The sequence below is a fragment of the Bos indicus x Bos taurus genome, chromosome 10 (assembly GCF_003369695.1).
Source record: "Bos indicus x Bos taurus breed Angus x Brahman F1 hybrid chromosome 10, Bos_hybrid_MaternalHap_v2.0, whole genome shotgun sequence".
Classification (NCBI taxonomy): domain Eukaryota; kingdom Metazoa; phylum Chordata; class Mammalia; order Artiodactyla; family Bovidae; genus Bos; species Bos indicus x Bos taurus.
In genome coordinates this window covers 81,052,069-81,071,167 of record NC_040085.1, presented here as the reverse complement: position 1 = coordinate 81,071,167, position 19,099 = coordinate 81,052,069, and the positions used below count along the sequence as shown (strand labels likewise).

The 19,099-nt window shown below is 50.9% G+C and overlaps 2 protein-coding genes across 6 annotated transcripts in view; one reads left to right on the top strand and one right to left on the bottom strand.

Annotated features, from left to right (window-relative positions):
* Positions 1-5,965, bottom strand: part of IFT43 (intraflagellar transport 43) — a 108,868-nt gene extending 102,903 nt beyond the window's left edge. For 2 of the 4 annotated variants that reach the window (XM_027552494.1, XM_027552497.1), the window contains exon 1: positions 1,274-1,378. In XM_027552494.1, coding sequence (XP_027408295.1) covers positions 1,274-1,327 — 54 coding nt within the window. In that variant the 5' untranslated portion in view covers positions 1,328-1,378. Of the gene's footprint in view, positions 1-1,273; positions 1,379-1,488; positions 1,543-5,655 lie in introns of those variants that run through there. The other 2 variants (XM_027552495.1, XM_027552496.1) reach the window with 2 other exon arrangements.
* Positions 1-19,099, top strand: part of TGFB3 (transforming growth factor beta 3) — a 33,074-nt gene that overhangs the window by 1,613 nt on the left and 12,362 nt on the right. Inside the window, exons 2-4 of one of the 2 annotated variants that reach the window (XM_027552492.1) lie at positions 6,663-7,874; positions 16,791-16,954; positions 17,450-17,579. In XM_027552492.1, coding sequence (XP_027408293.1) covers positions 7,397-7,874; positions 16,791-16,954; positions 17,450-17,579 — 772 coding nt within the window. In that variant the 5' untranslated portion in view covers positions 6,663-7,396. The remainder of the gene's footprint in view (positions 1-6,662; positions 7,875-16,790; positions 16,955-17,449; positions 17,580-19,099) is intronic. The other variant, XM_027552493.1, reaches the window with a different exon arrangement.

The following is a 19,099-nucleotide window of genomic DNA, read 5'->3' as shown; positions in this document are numbered from 1 at the left end:
ACACTCATTTTCTCCCGGCACTAAAAAATACACATATCAAGAAAGGCCTGATGACATAATATTCTCCTTGGTCAGTCAAGCAACCTGCTTCTTTCTAGAACAATTTGCTCCCATTCCTCATATCTCCTCTCTAGCAATTTGAGGCTATCTGATGTTATTAGGGCACTTCAAGACATGTAGAGATTCCACAGCAGAAACTAAAGACTTGTGGGCCAATCTTTTAGTGACTCTGATCTTCAGTAATTTTAAAGGTAAAAAGGCTTGGTGAGCCCATGATGGAATTAAGACACACACACACTGAACTTGGGTCTTGAATCTAGCTCAGTTATCTATATATATATACGTGCTAAGCCGCTTCAGTTGTGTCAGACTCTTTGAGACCCTATGGACTGTAGCCATTCAGGCTCCTCTGTCCATGGGATTCTCCAGGCAAGAATTCTGGAGTGGGTTGCCATGCCCTCCTCCAGGGGATCTTCCCGACACCGGGCTATAACCTTGGGTAAATCACGACCTCAGAAGCAACAGCCGCTAACCTCTTCTAAAAAGTCAGCATATGCCAGTTACTGTGTTAAATGCTTTCCAGGCACATCTCATTTCATCTTCACCTCCTTGAAGGAGACATAAATCTCCATTCTAGAGATAAGGAAATCGATGCAACCCATGCAACAGCTTTACACTCCCTCTGACCTCTGGGCTCCCCATCTCGCTTCCGACCACGCCCTCGATCTTTAAAAATGAGGTAACGCCCACCTCCCCTGGGGATGAGTTGAAAGAAAGGCCCTCCCTAACCCCTTTCCCTCCTTCCACTCCGAAAACAGTACGTTTTTTACTTCAACTCCAGGCATGACATGGTCAAGGGAAAAAGCTCTAGCATGAGTGCAAGTGTGACCCTCGCCAGGGCCCCTCCAGTCACTCTCAGATCTATCTGTCCATCCTTGGGAAGTTGGCAAGTTGGAGCTCCAGAAAGCGGAGAGAAACTGGGAAATTTCCCACCGTTCTCACAGGCCGGCAGGGGAAGGATCTGTTTTCCAGTCTTTGAGAATTTTAAAGAAAGCAAACCCTAGGCCAGCATTGGAGCTCACCGCTGCCCCAGGGGCGGAGCGAGGGAGGCCGCCTCCTCGCCGGCCTCACCCCCGCAAGGCTCAGAGCCTGCTGGCTCCTGGCGCCAGGGACAGGCTGGGCCGAGGCGGCTCAGGAAAGCCAGGGCCGGCGGGGTCGCCCCTCCCCACCCGCTAATTCTTGGCCCCGATCCCCGCCCCGAGTCGGTCCTCACGGAGGTGGCCGGGCCGCGACGCCGCTCCTCGCCTAGGTCCAGCAAGTCCTCCATCTCTGCGGCTGCCTGACGTCACTTCCTGGAAACCCAGACGCTCAGTCGCGTCCCTGACGACGGCTCCGCCCTTTCATTCTAGGACTTAAAGGGTCCGCTTCAGTGTTTCCTGGAGTGCAAGTGCCATCCTCAAATTTAAACCAAATCTTTCCTAAACCTACCTTTTCTGACATTTGGAAGGAATCTCCACATATTAAATCCTTATGAGGGTGCTCCTGTGGGACAGTGAAAAGTTTTAGTCTTTAGAAACTGCCTACCTCTGTTCAGTTCAGTCATTCAGTCATGTCCTACTCTTTGCAACCCCATGGACTGCACAGCACACCAGGCCTCCCTGTCCATCACCAATTCCCAGAGTTTACTCAGACTCATGTCCACTGAGTCGGTGATTCCATCCAACCATCTCATCCTCTGTCGTCCCCTTCTCCTCCCGCCTTCAATCTTTCCCAGCATCAGGGCCTACATCTGTGTAGATCTGTTCAAATAGGTAAGTTGTAAAGTGCAAAGCACTATTATTAATAGTAGTAACTATTCTCATCCTTTTCATGTGTATAGCTCTTGTCAATGTACAGAGGAACTTCACAGTTATTAGCGCATGGAAAATGCATAACAACTTTGTAGGAGACAAGATAAGTTATACTGTCTCCATTGGATGGACACCCTGAGGGTCAGGTGCTAATAAATGGTTTACAATGAAAAGTGCAATATACTTAATTTCTGCCTTCAAGAAGTTGACAGAGCAGTTGAACCAACACATCAAATATAACTTTCAAAAGTACAAATAACCCCTCCAAGCCCCCATGAAGTGAGCAAAAGTAGTATTTCTATCCAACAATTGAAGACAGTGAGGTACAGAACAGTACCTTGAGGAAAATCACCTGAGTATTAAGCAGCAGAGCCACATGCTTTTCTGACACCAGGTCTTACTGGTGTTTTTCTCTGGCGTGTATTGAGACTGACTGGGTGCCAGCCAGTCTCCTGGGCCAGTAGAGGAAGATGGTCCCCAAATTCCCAGCCTAATGGGACTATCAAGTCTTCATTGACTCTACATGTAAGGTTCCCTACGTCAATAACACTGACCAATCCTTGGTACTGGGGACTCCCAGCTGGGACCCCAGAACTTGAGTTCATGGCCCTGAAAGTGAAGTGTCCCCAGCATCATCCTAGGGGTAAGGCTTTAGATGGCTTCTCAAAAGCAAAGATGTGTAAGAGGGATTACCAACCCTAAAACTGGAATGTAGGATTTCTTCAATCCCTAATAAATGATTAGGTCCAACCATTTATCCACACGTTTACTGGGTAGGGCTATGTGCTAGCATGCCCGTGACAACAACAGTAATGCCTGGATGTCAGAAGAGTTGAAACCTCATACTAGCTTGGCAGATACTACCTGTGTAGCCCTGCAGAACTTTCTCAGCTTCCTCCCTTGTAGTGACTCTTAGAGATTACCCCTAAAACCTTTTACTCATGAGTTCTGATTCTCAGTGAGAGTAATACCCTGTTAGATTTTAACCTGAATAAACATTCACTGCCAAAGATCTAAGATGGATGAAATATAGGCTCCAGCGAAGCCCTTGTTCCCTTCTTCCTTGGTGCCAGATGAGGAAGAAGGGATTAATCTTAGGATTTTCCCATTTCTTTTAATTGCTGTCAAACTGTAATCAATATGGAGGCTGCAAATAATAAAGAGCTTTATTGAGGGGGTAGGGGTCTGAAAATTGCAATTCGGGAGACACAGATTCTGGTAAAATCAAGAGTGTTCCAGGAAAGAGGAAGGGAAAGGAGATTACAAAGGCAAAGGCCATGACGCTGTTCTCTGATGCTAGAAAGGAAATATTTGTCTTTAAGGAATCAAGAATTGTTTTAGAGTAAGGGTCTGATGCAAAGAACCGATTCATTGGAAAAGACCCTGATGCTGGGAAAGATTGAGGGCAGGAGGAAAAGGGGCCAACAGAGGTTGAGATGGTTGGATGGCATTACCGACTCAATAGACATGAGTTTGAGCAAGCTCCAGGAGATAGTGAAGGACAGGGAAGCCTGGTGTGCTTTAGTCCATGGGGTCGCAAAGAGTCGGACAGAACTGAGCAACCAAAAAACAAGTGATAAGTAAACAGGCTGTCACAAGTTATTATAAGATAGGGGTCTGATAAGTATCTTGAATTTCTGGCAGATCTTCTGGATGCCTTCATTAGGACAGTGAGTGGACAGAAGGTTAGGTTTTACTCAGGCTGAGACTCACATAATTCATACTTCCTTAATGGCCTTCTGGTTCCATTTTAGAGAGCTCTTTTAGCAATACTGACTCCATTTCTATTTTCTTTCCACTTTTTATAGCCACATCACCACCACCAGTTTCCAAACCTTCACTCCCACTTCTTCCCCAAATTCCTGAAAGCAAAAGATGCTCACTCTGGGCAGAAAAAAGCCCTGGAATAGTGGCTTCCAAACCTTGCTGAGCACCTGAATCACCAGTGAAGTGTGTTGAAAATACACGTGTCAGAGCCCTGCCCTGTGGACTCTGATTGGTAGAGGTGGTATCCAGAAGGATATAACTTTAATAATTTTCCCTCCCATTTTGCAAGTATTTACTTAAAGGTCTCAGTAAGGCCTTCTCTGATTTTAAATTGCAACAGCCCCTTAACCTGGGCACTCTGTCTTCTCTGGTTTATTTTCCACCATGGCACTTACCTTTTATCACACCACATTATTTACATATGTTAAATCAGTTATTGCCTTCCCCATGGTTCTACCTCCACTTCTAGAATGTAAAGTCCTTAAGGGAATGATTTGGTTGGTTTTTTTCACTGCTGCCTCCACAGAGCCTAGAACAGTGCCTGGCATATAGTAAGTGTCAAAAATATTTTTCAAATGATAGCTGAATTCCAGAGGAAATAGAGCATAATATTTAAGTGCACTGGAGGAGGGCATGGCAGCCCACTCCAGTATTCTTGCCTGGAGAATCCCCATAGACAGAGGAGCCTGGTGGGCTACAGTCCACGGGGTCACAAGGAGTTGGAAAGGACTGAGCGACTAAGCACAGCACATTTAAGTGAATAGATGCTGGCAACAGACTTCCTGTGTCCCAATCTCAGTGTTGACTCCCCCTGATTATATGACCTAAAAGTAATTCAAACGCAAGTTACTTTAACCTTTTTACACCTGCTGCTGCTGCTGCTAAGTTGCTTCAGTCGTGTCCGACTCCGCAGCCCATCAGGCTCCCCGGTCCCTGGGCTTCTCCAGGCAAGAACACTGGAGTGGGTTGCCATTTCCTTCTCCAATGCATGAAAGTGAAAAGTGAAAGTGAAGTCGCTCAGTCGTGTCCGACTCTTCACGACCCCATGGACTGCAGCCTACCAGGCTCCTCCGTCCATGGGATTTTCCAGGCAAGAATACTGGAGTAGGGTGCCATACACCTAGGATCCCTCATTTCTTATGCAAATAAAAATAATGTCTTCCCAAACCAGAGAGCCCGTGTTAAATATCACCTCCACCCCTCACAAGCAGTGAAGCCTCTTAAACAGGTCTGTGTCTTCATTTCCTCAACTTAAGCTGATCAACCACAGCCCTGGGGATGCAGAGAACGTTCTTTCCGTTAATGTCCTAGGATCCAGGGTCAGGCAGGCTGGGGCGGAGTGGGATGGGATGGCGGGGAGCAGCACCGATTCCCTGGAAAGCCATCAATTCGGAGATTATCCCGTGTCGGAGCGGGGTGGGGTGGTCGGGGGTGAGCGGGCAGTGGGGTGGAAAGGGCGCTGGCATTGTGGTTTGCCCTCCCGAAACTTTTGGTGAGAAAAGACCTAGAAACTTAGGCTGAGAGAAGGAACGAAGGCGGAGGAGAAAAAAAAAAACAAAAAAACCCTCCCCTCACCCATCTGGGAAATGGGCTCGGGCCAACTGCTGACTCCGCGCTGGCTGGCGCAGCTCCCCGCGGAACCCTCGGCCGGGGAGGGAGGCCGCGCACATCTGGAGGACATTTCTGCGAGAGCGACGGCGGAGCGGGGCTCGGGGAAGGGAGAGGTGCCCGTGTGCGCACGTGGGGCCCGGAGAGAGAGAGAGAGGCTGTTCCCCAGGGCACCCCGTCTTGTTTCTCCTCGCCCTCTTTCGAGCCCTTCTCCCCAGGTTCCCGGCATGACACACCTCCCCAACCACCCCCGCAGACTCCCCTCAACCAGCCCCTAACCACCCCCCCACCAGCCCTCTCTTCAGCTGCCCCCGCCCTCCAGCTCCCCCCGCACCCCCCCAGCCCTCCAGCTCCTCCCTCCCCTCCCCCCTCAAGGTCCCTCCCATCCAGCCTCCCCGCATCCAGCCTCCCCCCATCCAGCCCTCCAGACCTTCGCGGCTCCGACCCACCGAGCCTCTGTCACTGGCGGTCTCGCCTCGCCAGGGGGCACCCTCGGTCTGCCGGAAAACGCCACCCCTTTTTCAAGGCCCCTGGAGCATCTCCAAGCTTCCGGGAGCCACCCGACTGCACAGTCTTGTCAATGAAGAGTCGGGGCCAGGATAGCTGCGGGGCTGAACCTAACTCCAATCCTGTTCCGAGGCCGGGCGTCAACCTCTCCCACCCCAGCCCCGAGGGGTGGGCACGGCAGCCGTGCCCAGGCCCATGCCCAGGGTCCTGCCAGGCCGGGGGACGGGGGACTGGGGTAGGGGGGAGCGTCTAGGAGGGAGCTGAGAGGAGAGGACCGACTGACAGCTGGCGAGAGGGCGAAGGAGTTGGGGGAGAAGGAGGGGAGGGGATTCATCGGCCGTAACTTTCCAGAAAAACAGTCAACGTGTAGCCGGAGTAACTCCAAGGGGCGGGGGGGTAGGGGGGAGGAGAGAAAAAGTTCAGTTACCACGTCGATCGAGAGGGACTCGCAAAGTATTTTTCAAATGGGCTCGGCTTTTCCTGTGCCTGTTTAAAACATTAAAATCGTGCAGCAAAGGAGCCTGCGTGGTGCTCGGGTCCCTCCCCCCACCCACTCCACTCTCCACCTCTCTTCGCCCCCTCCTCGCCGCTCACCACCCACCCCCGCCCCCCCGCCCCGGGGCCAGAAACGTCATGGGAGGGAGGTATAAAATTTCAGCAGAGAGAAATAGAGAAAGCAGTGTGTGTGCATGTGAGTGTGTGCGAGAGAGAGAGAGGGGGAGAGGAGCTTGAGCGAGAGGGAGAGGCAGAGAGAAGCTGGAGGGAGAGAAAGGGAGGGAATCCGAAAGCCAAGTCCAAGGGCATGAGCAAGAGAGGCGAGAGATAGGGGAAGAAGCCTGAGAAAGAAGGAATAACAGCTTTCCGGAGGAGGCGTGCAGTGAACTGGCTTCTATTTTATTTGTCTTTTCTTTTTTTTTTATTTTTTTAAAGAGAATCAGGGAACAGAAGCAGAGGCCGAGGGAGAAGACGAGGTGCTGGTGACCTGGGCGTCCAAGTGGATTAACTGGGGATGCTCTCCAGGGGCTGTACCCCCCCTGCCTTCCAATTGCAAACATAAGCCCACATCCCAGCCAATGAAGATGAGAGGCAGCGTGAACAAAGTCATTTAGAAAGCCCCCCCGAGGAAGTGTAAACAAAAGAGAAAGCATGAATGGTGTGCCTGAGAGACAAGTGTGTGTTGCGCTGCGCCCCACCTTGAGCTGGGCCAGCAGCCGCCTAGCCCTGCCTCTCCCCACCTACTCACTGGTGATTTTTATTTTTTAATAATTTTTTTCTCTTTTCTTTTCCATCCTCTTTTCTTACTCTCCTTCAGGGCAAGGCAAGGATTTTGATTTGGGGACCCAGCCATGGTCCTTCTGCTCCTTCTTTAAAATTACCCACTTTCTCCCCATCGCCAAGCGGCGTTTGGCAATATCAGATATCCGCTCTATTTATTTTTACCTAAGGAAAAACTCCAGCTCCCTTCCCACTCCCAGCTGCCTTGCCACCCCTCCCAGCCCTCTGCTTTGCCCTCCACCTGGCCTGCTAGAAGTCAGAGCCCAGCAGAACCTGTTTAGACACATGGAGAAGAAACCCAGAGCTTCACGGCACACAGTCGGCTTCTTCGCGCTCAGGGTTGCCAGCGCTTCCTGGAAGTCCTGAAGCTCTCGCAGTGCAGTGAGTTCATGCACCTTCTTGCCAAGCCTCAGTCTTCGGGATCTAGGGAGGCCGCCTGGTTTTCCTCCCTCCTTCTGCACGACTGCCGGGGTCTCCTCCTGCCAGGCCTTGCGGCCTTTCTCCCCGGCCCCCGCCTGAAGATGCACTTGCAGAGGGCTCTGGTGGTCCTGGCCCTGCTGAACTTTGCCACGGTCAGCCTCTCCATGTCCACTTGCACCACCTTGGACTTCAACCACATCAAGAGGAAGCGGGTGGAAGCCATTAGGGGACAGATCTTGAGCAAACTCAGGCTCACCAGTCCCCCCGATCCATCCGGGTTGGCCAGTGTCCCCATCCAGGTCCTGGATCTTTACAACAGCACCCGAGAGCTACTGGAGGAGGTGCATGGGGAGAGGGGAGACGTCTGCACGCAAGCAAACACCGAGTCGGAGTATTATGCCAAAGAAATCTATAAATTCGACATGATCCAGGGGCTGGAGGAGCACAGTAAGTCCAGATTCCCCGCTGGGGGTGTCTGCTCTGGAGGGTCTGAGCTGGGGTGGGGAGCTCCACAGAGGACGGGGGTTGCCTAGCGATGACCACAGGGCAGGGTGCCTCAGCTATGCCCCGCACCAGGGATTGGGGGACACACGAGGTGCGATGCGCAGTTGGGGCTGGGTGGGTGAGGAGGGGGAGACAGAGCCATTCTGCTCAGAGCCCAGTGCCGCTGGGAGGCCAGGAGCCCTGGAGTTGAGCGGCGTAGCGAAACTCACATCACATCGCTGAGGGATTTTAATTTGGAGTGACAGTGTCCCGTTTTTGTGCTGTGGCATGTGTGGTCAGACAGGTAACTGGAAGCGTGCGGAGCTGTAGAGGGGCAGGGCTGGGTGCTCTTCTAAGAGAGCCCGCAGGGTTCCAAGAGGCTAGAAACCTTGGTCTCCTCCCTGCTGTATACACCTCATTGTGACACGTCTCACGTTCCATTTTTCCAGTTCTGGGAAAGAAGCGTATACCTGCTCCCAGTTCATGTCTTGTCCAGCTTCTTGAAGCCCAAGCAAGAGGCAGCCTCTGATTGCTTAGGCCCTCGGTCCACGCCACGCATGCGACCACGTGAGCTGTGTGCGTGGGGGGATGGGGGACACACCTATGTTCACACGGCTGTGTGCTTGACAGCGATGCATTGTCCGGTTTTGTCCCATAGACGGACTCGTGTGCACAACATGGGCATCCTCCGGGCCCGTGGACGTGGGGGAAAGCGAGGATATGGCTCTGGACATGTAGATGGCTGCTGGCAGCCCTTTTGTGTCTGCGTGTCAGGGGAAGAGAGGGTGGGAGGTGTGGCCGTGGGTGCACAGAGGACATGTGTCTGGGAGCGTGTTTTCCCAGGAGGCTCCTGTCTGTGCCGAGAAGCCGGGAGGCTCCTGGGTGAGCCGTCTGTGTGTGTGTTTGTACACGTGTGGAAGTCATGTGTGTTTACTGAACGGGGATTTAAAAAACCTCAATACAAGAGAGAGAGATTTGGCAGATGCTGAGAAACTGACAGCCCGGGAAGGAGGAATGTGAGTCCACTCACAGGCCTGGGGGCTCTGGAGCAGGTCTGTTTGCTTTTCCTACCAGCAGGTGTCCTCAACGGCCAGGCTACCTCGAGGTAGCCGAGGCTCACCTGGGAGGGGGCCATGTCAGGAGTGGGGGTGGGAGAGTGGGATGGTGCGGCCATGTGAGGGTGGTCCGCTGGGGCACTTGGATAGAAAGAAGGAGGAGTGGGCAGCCCAGGGGTGCACCAGCTCTGGAAGAAGGTGTGGAAGGCCTCGCTGGGAGCTTGCCCATGCCAGGCCCAGGAGCCTGTGGTTACTGGCGAGGGGCTCCCACTCTGGTTTCCTGTGGCTGCCTTGGGAGGTAGCTCCCGTGTGGGGCAGAGGCCGGAGAAGGAGGTGCTCCCTGCCCGGGGTCCTCCAGGCTGGGTGACTCCTGGTCTCCCAGGGCCTTGTGGTTCCCAGCAGTACCAGCAGCTGAATGCCTGGATAAACCCCCAGCACCCTGGGCACCCACAAAGGCAGGAGGTGGTGGCCAAACGTGGGAGGAGGGTGGAAAGCTGAGACCTGCAGGAGAGGTGTGAGGAAAGTCCAGGGCGGGAGAGAAGGACTGGGACCTTAAGGATCCGGGTCAGGAGGAGGAGTCCCAGGGAGGAGGAATTCTGAGTCACCCGGGCCCTCCCAGCCTGGAATCCCAAGCTGAGAACGAATGAGCCAGAGAGACGCAAGGGCACACAGGTGCGGGTGAACGTGTGTGCAAAGACTCAGAGCACAATTAGTGGACAGCCCTGGGATCCTCCAGGACAGGGCGGCACAGGATGCTGGGCAGCTCTGGGCTGCAGCAGCAGGACCTTCCTTGAAACTGTAGTAGGTGAGGGTGGCCCTGGCCCTGGGGCCACGGAGCTGTGATCAGGCCGGGAGGAAACCTGGCACAGTGAGCAGGAGACTACTTGGGATATCATGGAGGATCTGGGGCCCCATGGGACCCGAGCGATGCCAGCGAGGCTTGCAGGTGCAAACAGGAAGCAGGCCCAGACTGTGCAGCTGGTGGAGGTGACACAGAGGCTGAGCAGACGCAGGCCCGGCCCGCCCTGCAGCTGGTCAGGTGCTGAGCCAGCCCCAGAGAGGCAGACGCGCAACGCACGCTAATTATAAAGAAGGCAGTGGGCAGATGCAAACGTCTAACAGATGCCGAGAGGGAGCAGAGCCACCCTCCAAGGCCTGGGGAGAGGGAAGCGTGTCTAGAACTCACGAGGGTGGGCTGGGGTCTGAGTGCCAGAGCCCTGGCTGCTGGACTGATGGGATTCCATCCCTTCCACATCTCATCATTCCCAGCCCCTTCCGGTACCCAGTGGGACAGGCTCTCAGAGGAAAGTGGCAGCAGGAGTTGGGGCAAGCAGACAGAGGTGCCTGGAGGGCAAAGTGGAAGAAGGAGTAACCACCAGAGGCACAGAAAGGGCACCAAGGTGAGAGCAAAGAGGATAAGACCGTTCTCTGGCTCTGCCTGTCAGATGGGTACCTTGATTTCCCTATTTTCCAGATGAGAAGACTATAACGTGCCTCAGTTAAGTGCTACAGCCCTAAAGAACCAGGGCTGTAACCTAGACATTCTGTCTACAGAATGCATGCTGTTAAGCACTAATGCAAACTGTAAAAATACATATAAAGTCCTACCTTTAACCTTTAGGCTCCAAGAGAAGTTTGGTTTATAATATGAATGAATTGGGCTTCCCTGGAGGCTCAGACAGTAAAGAATCTGCCTGTAAGGCAGGAGACCCAGGTTCCATCCCTGGGTCGGAAAGATCCCCAGAAAAGGAAATGGCAACCCACTCCAGTATTCTTGCCTGGGAAATCGCATGGACAGAGGAGCCTGGTGGGCTACAGTCCATGGATCACAAAGAATTGGACATAATTGAGTGACTACCACACACACACACATACACACACACATGAATGAATCACATTTTGGACCAAGCAGGTAGGCATAGGAACCTGTAACCCTGGTGACACATTGCATAGAGGGATCACTGGGTGTTTTCTTTCTTAGCTCTGCCTATTTTTATGACTGGGAGATTCATATAGCCACAGACATTCTCCTGGAAGTGTTTTCTTTATCTGCTGAAGAATCCCAAGCAGGTTAAGCAGCTACACTGTGTAGAAGTGAGCAAATCACGTCTCTGACCCTCAGTTTCCTCATCAGTAAAGTTAACCTCTAAACTCCCTTTCAGCTGAAACAATTCTATTGGGTTGGCCAAAAATTTCATTCGGGTGTTTCCAGAAGATGTTACAGATGAACTTTTGGCCTACCCAGTATATATACGTCTGGGATGATTCAGCAGATCTCTGCTGGGGAGTGAAGACAAGACTCATATATATTTTATTCCTTTATATTCCCTAGGATTTTGCTATGGGAGGTGGGTGGAGGCTTTCTCTGACCCACGTGGTGGGGATCCACACATCTTTTTCAGTTCTTTTGTCATCCTTGTTATCAAGATTTACCAGTGTAGGTGTTGTTTTAACTTCTGGCTTGTAATTATCTGTGTCTGGCAAGAGACTCTTGTTTTTATCCAAGGTCTGGCGCTGAGACAACCAGCCAAACCAGAATTCATGAGCAAAGAGAGAACTTGATATTTTAGCATCTCTTTTCTGGATGCTACTTTTAGATCATGTTCATTCTGAAAATTAAAAGATATTTCCTATTGAAAGAACCCATTCGTTCTAAGTGCCAGTGCCCTTGGCACGCTAGGTCAGTGTTTCTCTAAGTGTGGACCAGAGGTTAGGTAAATGTGAAAAATGTCCATTCCCAGGCCCCAATCCACCCTTACAGAGTCAGAGTCTCTGGGGGAGGGGGGCAGTGTCATCTTGGAGAATCTGTATTTTTAACACACTCCTTATTGATTTGTAAGTGCACTGATGCTTAAGACTCAATGAAAGAGGACAAAACCCTTCCTTAGAGGGGCTGCAAACACAAGTGCCTACAGAAGCCAGGCAGCTGATGCAGATAATCTGGAGGAAAAGCTGCAGCACAGGGACCACAACAAACTTCACAGGACACTTGGCCTCAGGGTCACAGAGAGAACAGACTGTATAGAGGAGGCTGGTGGGAGAGGGGCCTGGAAAATCCCATGAAAAGATGGGACCTACTGCTCAGCTCCTGCAGATTTTTGAATTTGGGAATGTGGGTCCAATTCGACTAGATCTTAACTGCTTCCCAGAAGAGCAGAAAATCTGAATCTTTCCGTGAAGTTTCCCAGTTTTTAACCTGCTGCTGCTAAGTTGCTTCAGTCGTGTCCGACTCTGTGCGACCCCATGGACTGCAGCCTACCAGGCTTCTCCGTCCATGGGATTCTCCAGGCAAGAACACTGGAGTGGGTTGCCATTTCCTTCTCCAGGTTTTTAACCTACCTGGGCTTAAAACATTTCTGGCTTCTAATTCAAAATTTTATAAAATGATGCATTGGCCAAACAGTATTTTAATGGGTTAACATTTAAAGGGTAAATCCTTAAAGTTGTGGTTTATCAAACTTGCAGGGCATCTGGATGCCACAGTACCCTTTGCAGAGCACTATATACTATGGTTCTCAATCCTGGCTACATCTTAGGATCATCTGGAAGTCTTTTTTTAAAAAAAAAAAGAAGCTCTGGACCCACCCTCACTCCAACGAGGTCATCAGAATCTCTGGAGAGCAGGTCCAGACATCATCTGTTTTTAAAACTCTCCAGGTGATTCTCGGGAACAGCTGGGGTGGAGGAACACCGCCACACTGATGTATGTGGTCCCATCATTGGAGCCGGCAGCAGTTTTACTAGCAGAAATGATGGACACCGCAGAGGCACATCTAGGAGCCCAGGTGTCTGAAACATTAAAAAAAAAATAAAATGCACGGTCTAAACAGGGTCAGCTGTTTCCAGGCTTTTCCATGAATACTCTGCATGAATATTCTTTGTTTATTTTTCTTTCCCTATAGCAAAAAAGGAGAAAATGGCACCCATTAATACATATACTGTGTGTGCAATGGAAAAAGTTGGTCATAATTTAATTTGTCAAGGTGGACCCCCTCATCCAGCTTTCAATAATACTAGTGTTCTGCAGAAGCAGGGCTTAATCACCAAACTGACTGGGAACTGGCTTTTGTCTGAGGCTTAAGTTGGTACTCAAGGCCCATTTCATGGAATCCTGCTACGCTTTGTTGGTGAAACCATCCCTCCAGTAGATGATCTCTGAGGTGCCCTCGAACTTCCAGATTCTCTGTTTCAGTAAATGAGGTCAGAGACCTGGGTTCAAATCCACCTCTGCCACCTACTAGCCGAATGATTTTTTTAAAAATCTTTATTTATTTGTTGATTTTTGGCCATACTGGGGCTTCGTTGCTGTGCGGGGTTTTCTCTAGTTGCAGTGAGTGTGGGCTGCTCTCTCGTGTTGGTGTGCGGGCTTGTCTCAGAGCACAGGCTCTGGAGTGCATGGGTTTCAGTAGTTGTAGCGCGTGGGCTCAGTAGTTGCGGTGCCTGGGCTCTGCAGCGCAGGCTCAGGAGTTGCGGCGCCTGGGCTCTGCAGCGCAGGCTCAGGAGTTGTAGCACACAGGCTTTGTTGCTCCATGGCATATGAGGTCTTTCCGAACCGGGGATCGAACCCGTGTCTCCTGAATTGGCAGGCGGATTCTATACCACTGGGTCACCAGGGAAGCCCTCAGCTGAGTGATCTTGAAAAAGTGATTTAACCTTCCTGATGTTGATGCTTCTCTTTTTAAAATGGTAAATTTTACTTATTCTCCTCAAGGATCATTAGAGGGTCAGGTGAGTTAATAGACGTTCTATGAAATGTAAGAGAGTGTTATTACATTTTATTTATTTATACTCTGGCTCATTCCATGGAATATTTAAGGCATTGTTAGTATTCAGTGGATTTAATGGTCAAGGAGTTTGTGTTTACATTTTATTTTCTCTCCCACTAATGATAGTGTCTGAGCTTTGCTTGCTAGTGTCAGTTTGCATGTGTCAACTAATTTATGTGTCACCCTGGCCAAGACCCCTCTGGGCATGAATTTCTTCATCTGAAGTGGGTTGTACTAGATCAGCCATCCCCAGCCTTTTTGGCACCAGGGACCAGTTTCATGGAAGATGATTTTTCCACGGACAGGGAGTGATGGGAGTGAGGTGGAGCTCAGGCAGTAATGGGAGTGATGGGGAGCGGCAGTAAAAACTGATGAAACTTCACTAGCTCACCCTGCTGCTCACCTCCTGCTGTGAAGCCCGGTTCCTAGTTCCCTGAGGAACTAGAGGACCCCTAACATTCCTTCTGAGTCTTTTAGAAATCTGTAGATCCTAAGGAGTTAAAAATGACTTTTCCCACTTCCTTGAAATCTCCCTGAAATTCCCACCAAGAGGAGTCTATCTTGGGGAACAGTAACTGATGGATGAACTGGAAGAAACAAAGAAAGAGAGGTGACTAGGGTGTCCTGAAGATCCTCTTGGCTTCTCATTCCCCCATCTCCTGGCTCCCCACTATTTTGTCCCCACTCTGACTCACCTCACTGGCTCAGGCTATCTTGTTTCTCTTTTCCTTTTTATAGCAATGTGCACACTGCGCTGAGATACCTTTTATCCCCTCTTGCAACAGTTACTGGAGGTACTAGTCTTGTTGCTTTGCTGTTCAGTCGCTCAGTTGTGTCCCACTCTGCAACCCCATGGACTACAGACTGCCAGGCTTCCCTGTTCTTTACCATCTCCCGGAGTTTGCTCAAACTCATGTCCATTGAGCTGGTGATGCCATCCAACCAATCTCATCCTCTGTCATCCCCTTCTCTTCCCGCCTTCAGTCTTTCCCAGCATCAGGGTCTTTTCAGATGCGTCAGCTCTTCACATCAAGTGGCCAAAGGATTGGAGTTTCAGCTTCAGCATCAGTCCTTCCAATGAATATTCAGGACTGATTTCCTTTAGGATGGACTGGTTGGATCTCCTTGCTGTCTAAGGGACTCTCAAGAGTCTTCTCCAGCACCACAGTTCGAAAGCATCAATTCTTCAGTGCTTAGCCTTCTTTATGGTCCAACACTCACATCTGTGAGGAGCTTACTTATATCCAGGGGATTACAGACTTTCAAACTCAAAAACTGAACTGCCATCATGATCCCTCTTTCTGGTTCTATCTGAAATGGTTTAGGGGAATCATTGGCAGTGTTCATTCTTTCAGAGCCAGTTATTAATCAGGGCTTCATTAACTGGCATTCACACATTTGTTTTCCCAACATCTGTTCCATTAATTTTCTAAGAGCCAGTGTCAGACCCACCAGATGGCAGTTTCCAGAAACACTCACTCATCCTTTCCTAAAGCTCAGTAGCACGTGTGCTTGTGTCCAGGCCTCTGATCCTCCCGCCCTGTCCATGACTTCCTAAACCACCCCTGGGGTGATTATGGGCTTGTTCCAGCCATGTTCATTATGTGTGGAATCTGGGTCTCTGAGCTTGAATTTCAAGTTCTGGCTGTTGTTACCCTTTGTGTAGAAAGTGTTCCTCTGGGGTGTTAATGCTGCTCAGACCTTGGGGTTGTAAAGAAAAGGCAGGATCTTTTTGTCTCCCTTGTCTCGCTCTGATAGGAGTGGGAAAGAGCATGTGCTGTCTTCTGTCTGTGGACAGAGGTGCAGGAGCCAGCAGGGTGCAGAGGCTGGCATAGCGTGTGCAGTCAGGGAAAATAATCCTTAGCAGCCAATGGTGATGGACCCGCTTACACGCAGTGAAGAAGCATCTGGGGGTCTGCCAGGCTCTAGACATGGGCTCTTTGCCACTCCTGTGCTATCTTGTTAGAGCTAAAGTGTCACTTTCCATGACTCCCTACTGTTGATGATATAAAATCAACCCCTTGATCTGACGTTTCAGCCTCCCCACAGGTAGATCCCAATCAACTGTCTTGACCTTGTCTCATGGGCTCCAGCCTGGCTGCTTCAGGTCCCTCTTACTCACTTGCATTTTCCTCTCCTTCTGTCACTCTCTCCCTCCTCTGACCTGTTAACAGCGACTTCCAAGCGTCTCCAAAGACCCTTACTGCTCTCTCTCTGGTCCTGTTGTTTGGTCCACACACTAAACAACCTCTGTTAATAGCCCCACCTCTGAATGTTAATCTCCCTGAAGGCAGGGCCCCTGTCTGTCCATTTTTTTTTAATGTTATTTATTTGACTGTGTCGGGTTTTTGTTTCTGCACACAGAATCTTCATCGCTTCGTGTGGGATCTTTCGCTGTGGCGCGTGGGCTCTCTGGTTGTGGCACGTGGGCTCAATAGTTGCAGAGCTTGGGCTTAGTTTCTTTCTCCCCAGACACCTGAGATCTCAATTCCCTGACTAGGGGTTGAATCCATGTCCCCTGCCTTAGTAGACAGTGGACCTTTACCACTGGCCCACCAGGGATTTCCCTTGTCTATTCATTTTTGCTTCCCAGCGTTAGCCTGTGCTTGGCATGTAGCATTTGCTCAATGCACGCCTGATGAATGAATAAATGCTTGAATGAAAAAAAGGCGTGAATGAATCAGCTAGCTATGCAGTGATTAAACTCCTAGGGGAAATTGCTGATGCTGTTGGAGAATCTGTATTTTTTAAAGGAGTAGGAAAGCAGGTTGGACAGCCTGCCAGAGTGGAGATAATGAGAAAGGGGTTGGAGGGGCCAGTTGTCAGTGCCATGTCCTGGGTGGGGCTCCATGCCTTGCTTCTCCATCAGGCCTGTGTATGGTTCCGGGCCACTGAGAATTTCCCTCCCATTTCTTACCTGTAGGTCTGAGGCCTCAAGGCTCTAGCGAGGTCACAGGTGGGCCCCCCAGCCCCTTGATGAGTGTCCGCTGACAGCACACTGTCCCCATGGGTGTCGCTCACACTGTGCTTCCCCCCTCCCCCAATGCTCTGCCTCCTAGATGACCTGACCGTCTGCCCGAAAGGCATCACCTCCAAGATTTTCCGCTTCAACGTGTCCTCAGTGGAGAAAAACGAAACCAACCTGTTCCGAGCAGAATTCCGGGTCTTTCGGATGCCCAACCCTGCCTCCAAGCGCAGCGAGCAGAGGATTGAGCTCTTCCAGGTGAACCTCTTCCCAGGACAGACACCACATGGGGGGTAGAAGTCAGTTCCTTTGCCAGATTGAGCCTGCGCTCTGCTCGGAGTGCAGCAGGCCTGGGTGTGAATCCTGCCTTCTCTGAGCCTTAGTTTCTATACCTGTGTCTGTCATTAAGAACAGGGGTCCCTAACCTCTGGGCCACGGACCGGTACCTCCTGTCAGATCAGCGGCTGGCGGCATTAGATTAGAAATAAAGTGCACGATAAAGGTGATGCACTCGAAACATCCCAAGACCACCCCCCTCCTTTCCGATCTGTGGAAAAGTTATCTTCCATGAAACTGGTCCCCGGTGTCAGAGTTTGGGGACTGCTGCTTAAGAGGATTAAGACTTAACTGAGGAGCTCGAAAGAGCATTTCAGAAGTCTTAGTTGGCTCCTGTTCCCCTCCCCATCCTGCTGCACCGTGACGCTCAGGTGCCCTGTCCTGGCCTCGGGACTTACTCCTTCCTCTGCCCCGTAGATCCTCCAGCCGGGTGAGCACATAGCCAAGCAGCGGTATATCGATGGCAAGAACCTGCCCACGCGGGGCACTGGCGAGTGGCTGTCTTTCGACGTCACAGACACTGTGCGTGAATGGCTCTTGCGGAGAGGTAGGTTGACTCAGGATGAACATTTTGGAAGGAACCTCTGGTCCCTTCTTTCTTCATGACACAGGGAAGGGGATGGCACTAGGGGAGACAACAGATCTGGGTTCAAAGCCCAGCTTAGCCATTAACTTGCTGTGTGTCCATCATTCCTTCATTCAACTGACACTGAGTAAATGCTCCAAGCCAGGCCCTTGGGGATTCAGCAGTGAACCAGACAGGCAGGGTCCCAGGTCTCATGGGGCTTTTGTTCTGGTGAGAGAGACACATAGTGAACAAATAAATGCTGAGGAATAAGACTTTCCAACAGTGATGAGTACCAGGAAGAACAGAAAGAGGGCGAAGTGCTAGTGCCTGGGTGGGGCCCGTCATCAGATGCTCAGCGGGAGTCTCTGTGAAGAAGGAGCTGGTGCACTGAGGTCTGAGGGATGAGAAAGAGCCAGTCTGTGAAGGTCAGGATAAAGGATGTGCTAAAGCAAAAGCAATGAGACCCAGGCTCAGTTTGTTCTGGCAGCAGCAGACTGCCTGGTGTGACTGGAGCTGCGGGGCTCAGAGAGGACCAGGAGCCAAAATATAGGACCCGCCAGGCCGTGGTCAGGCATTAGAACTTATTCCAAGTGTGAAGAGATGTCCTAGGAGGGTTACAAGCAGGGCTGGGAATGTAGGGTGAGGTGATTTGGTTTAAGATCCTCTGGTTGTCACGAGGTCAAGGGAAGAGGTTAGGGGCCACTGCAGCAACCCATGTGAGAGCACTGTGGGCTTTGGCTGGGGCAGTTTGCTCTGTATTTTGGGTTGGTTCTGTATTTTGGAGGCGGAGCCAATAGGATTGATTGGGCTGATTAGGTGTGGGGTGAGAGGACAGAAGAGGAGTCTAGATGACTCTGAAGATTTGGGACTGAATACCCAGATGGTAACTCTTACTGAAATAAGGAGGCCTGGGAGACGAGCAGGTTTGGAGGTAGGTTCTATTTTGTTGATTAAGTTTGAAAGGCCTGGTAGTCAGTCATACAAATAGGGCTGTCTAGTACGCATATCAGACTTCCTATGGTCCAAATCTCTCCTCCACTGGTTCTGCTTCCTCACCTTCCCTGCATGCCTCACAGAGCCATTTTAAAGATCCATTGTATTTCAGAGAACCTCCAAGTTTTCGGCTCATTATGTGAGTGCTGTGTGTGGCCACTCGGTTGTGTCGACTCTGCGACCCCGTGGACTGTAGCCCTCCAGGCTCCTCTGTCCAGGGAATTTTCTGGGCAAGAATACTGGAATAGGTTGTCATTTCCTACTCCAGGGGATCTTCTCAAACCAGCAGTTGAACCGTCTTATGCCTCCTGCATTGGCAGATGGATTCTTTACCACTGCGCCACCTGGGAAGCCCGTTATGGGAGAGTGAGCTTCTATTAGGTCAGGTGAGGAAATGGATGCCCAGAGAAGTTAAGTGGCTCGACCAGTCTTTGAGCCTGGATTAGAACTTGAACTTCCTGACTAACAGTCTTGGGGACTCAGGACATCACACTCCACTATTTCTC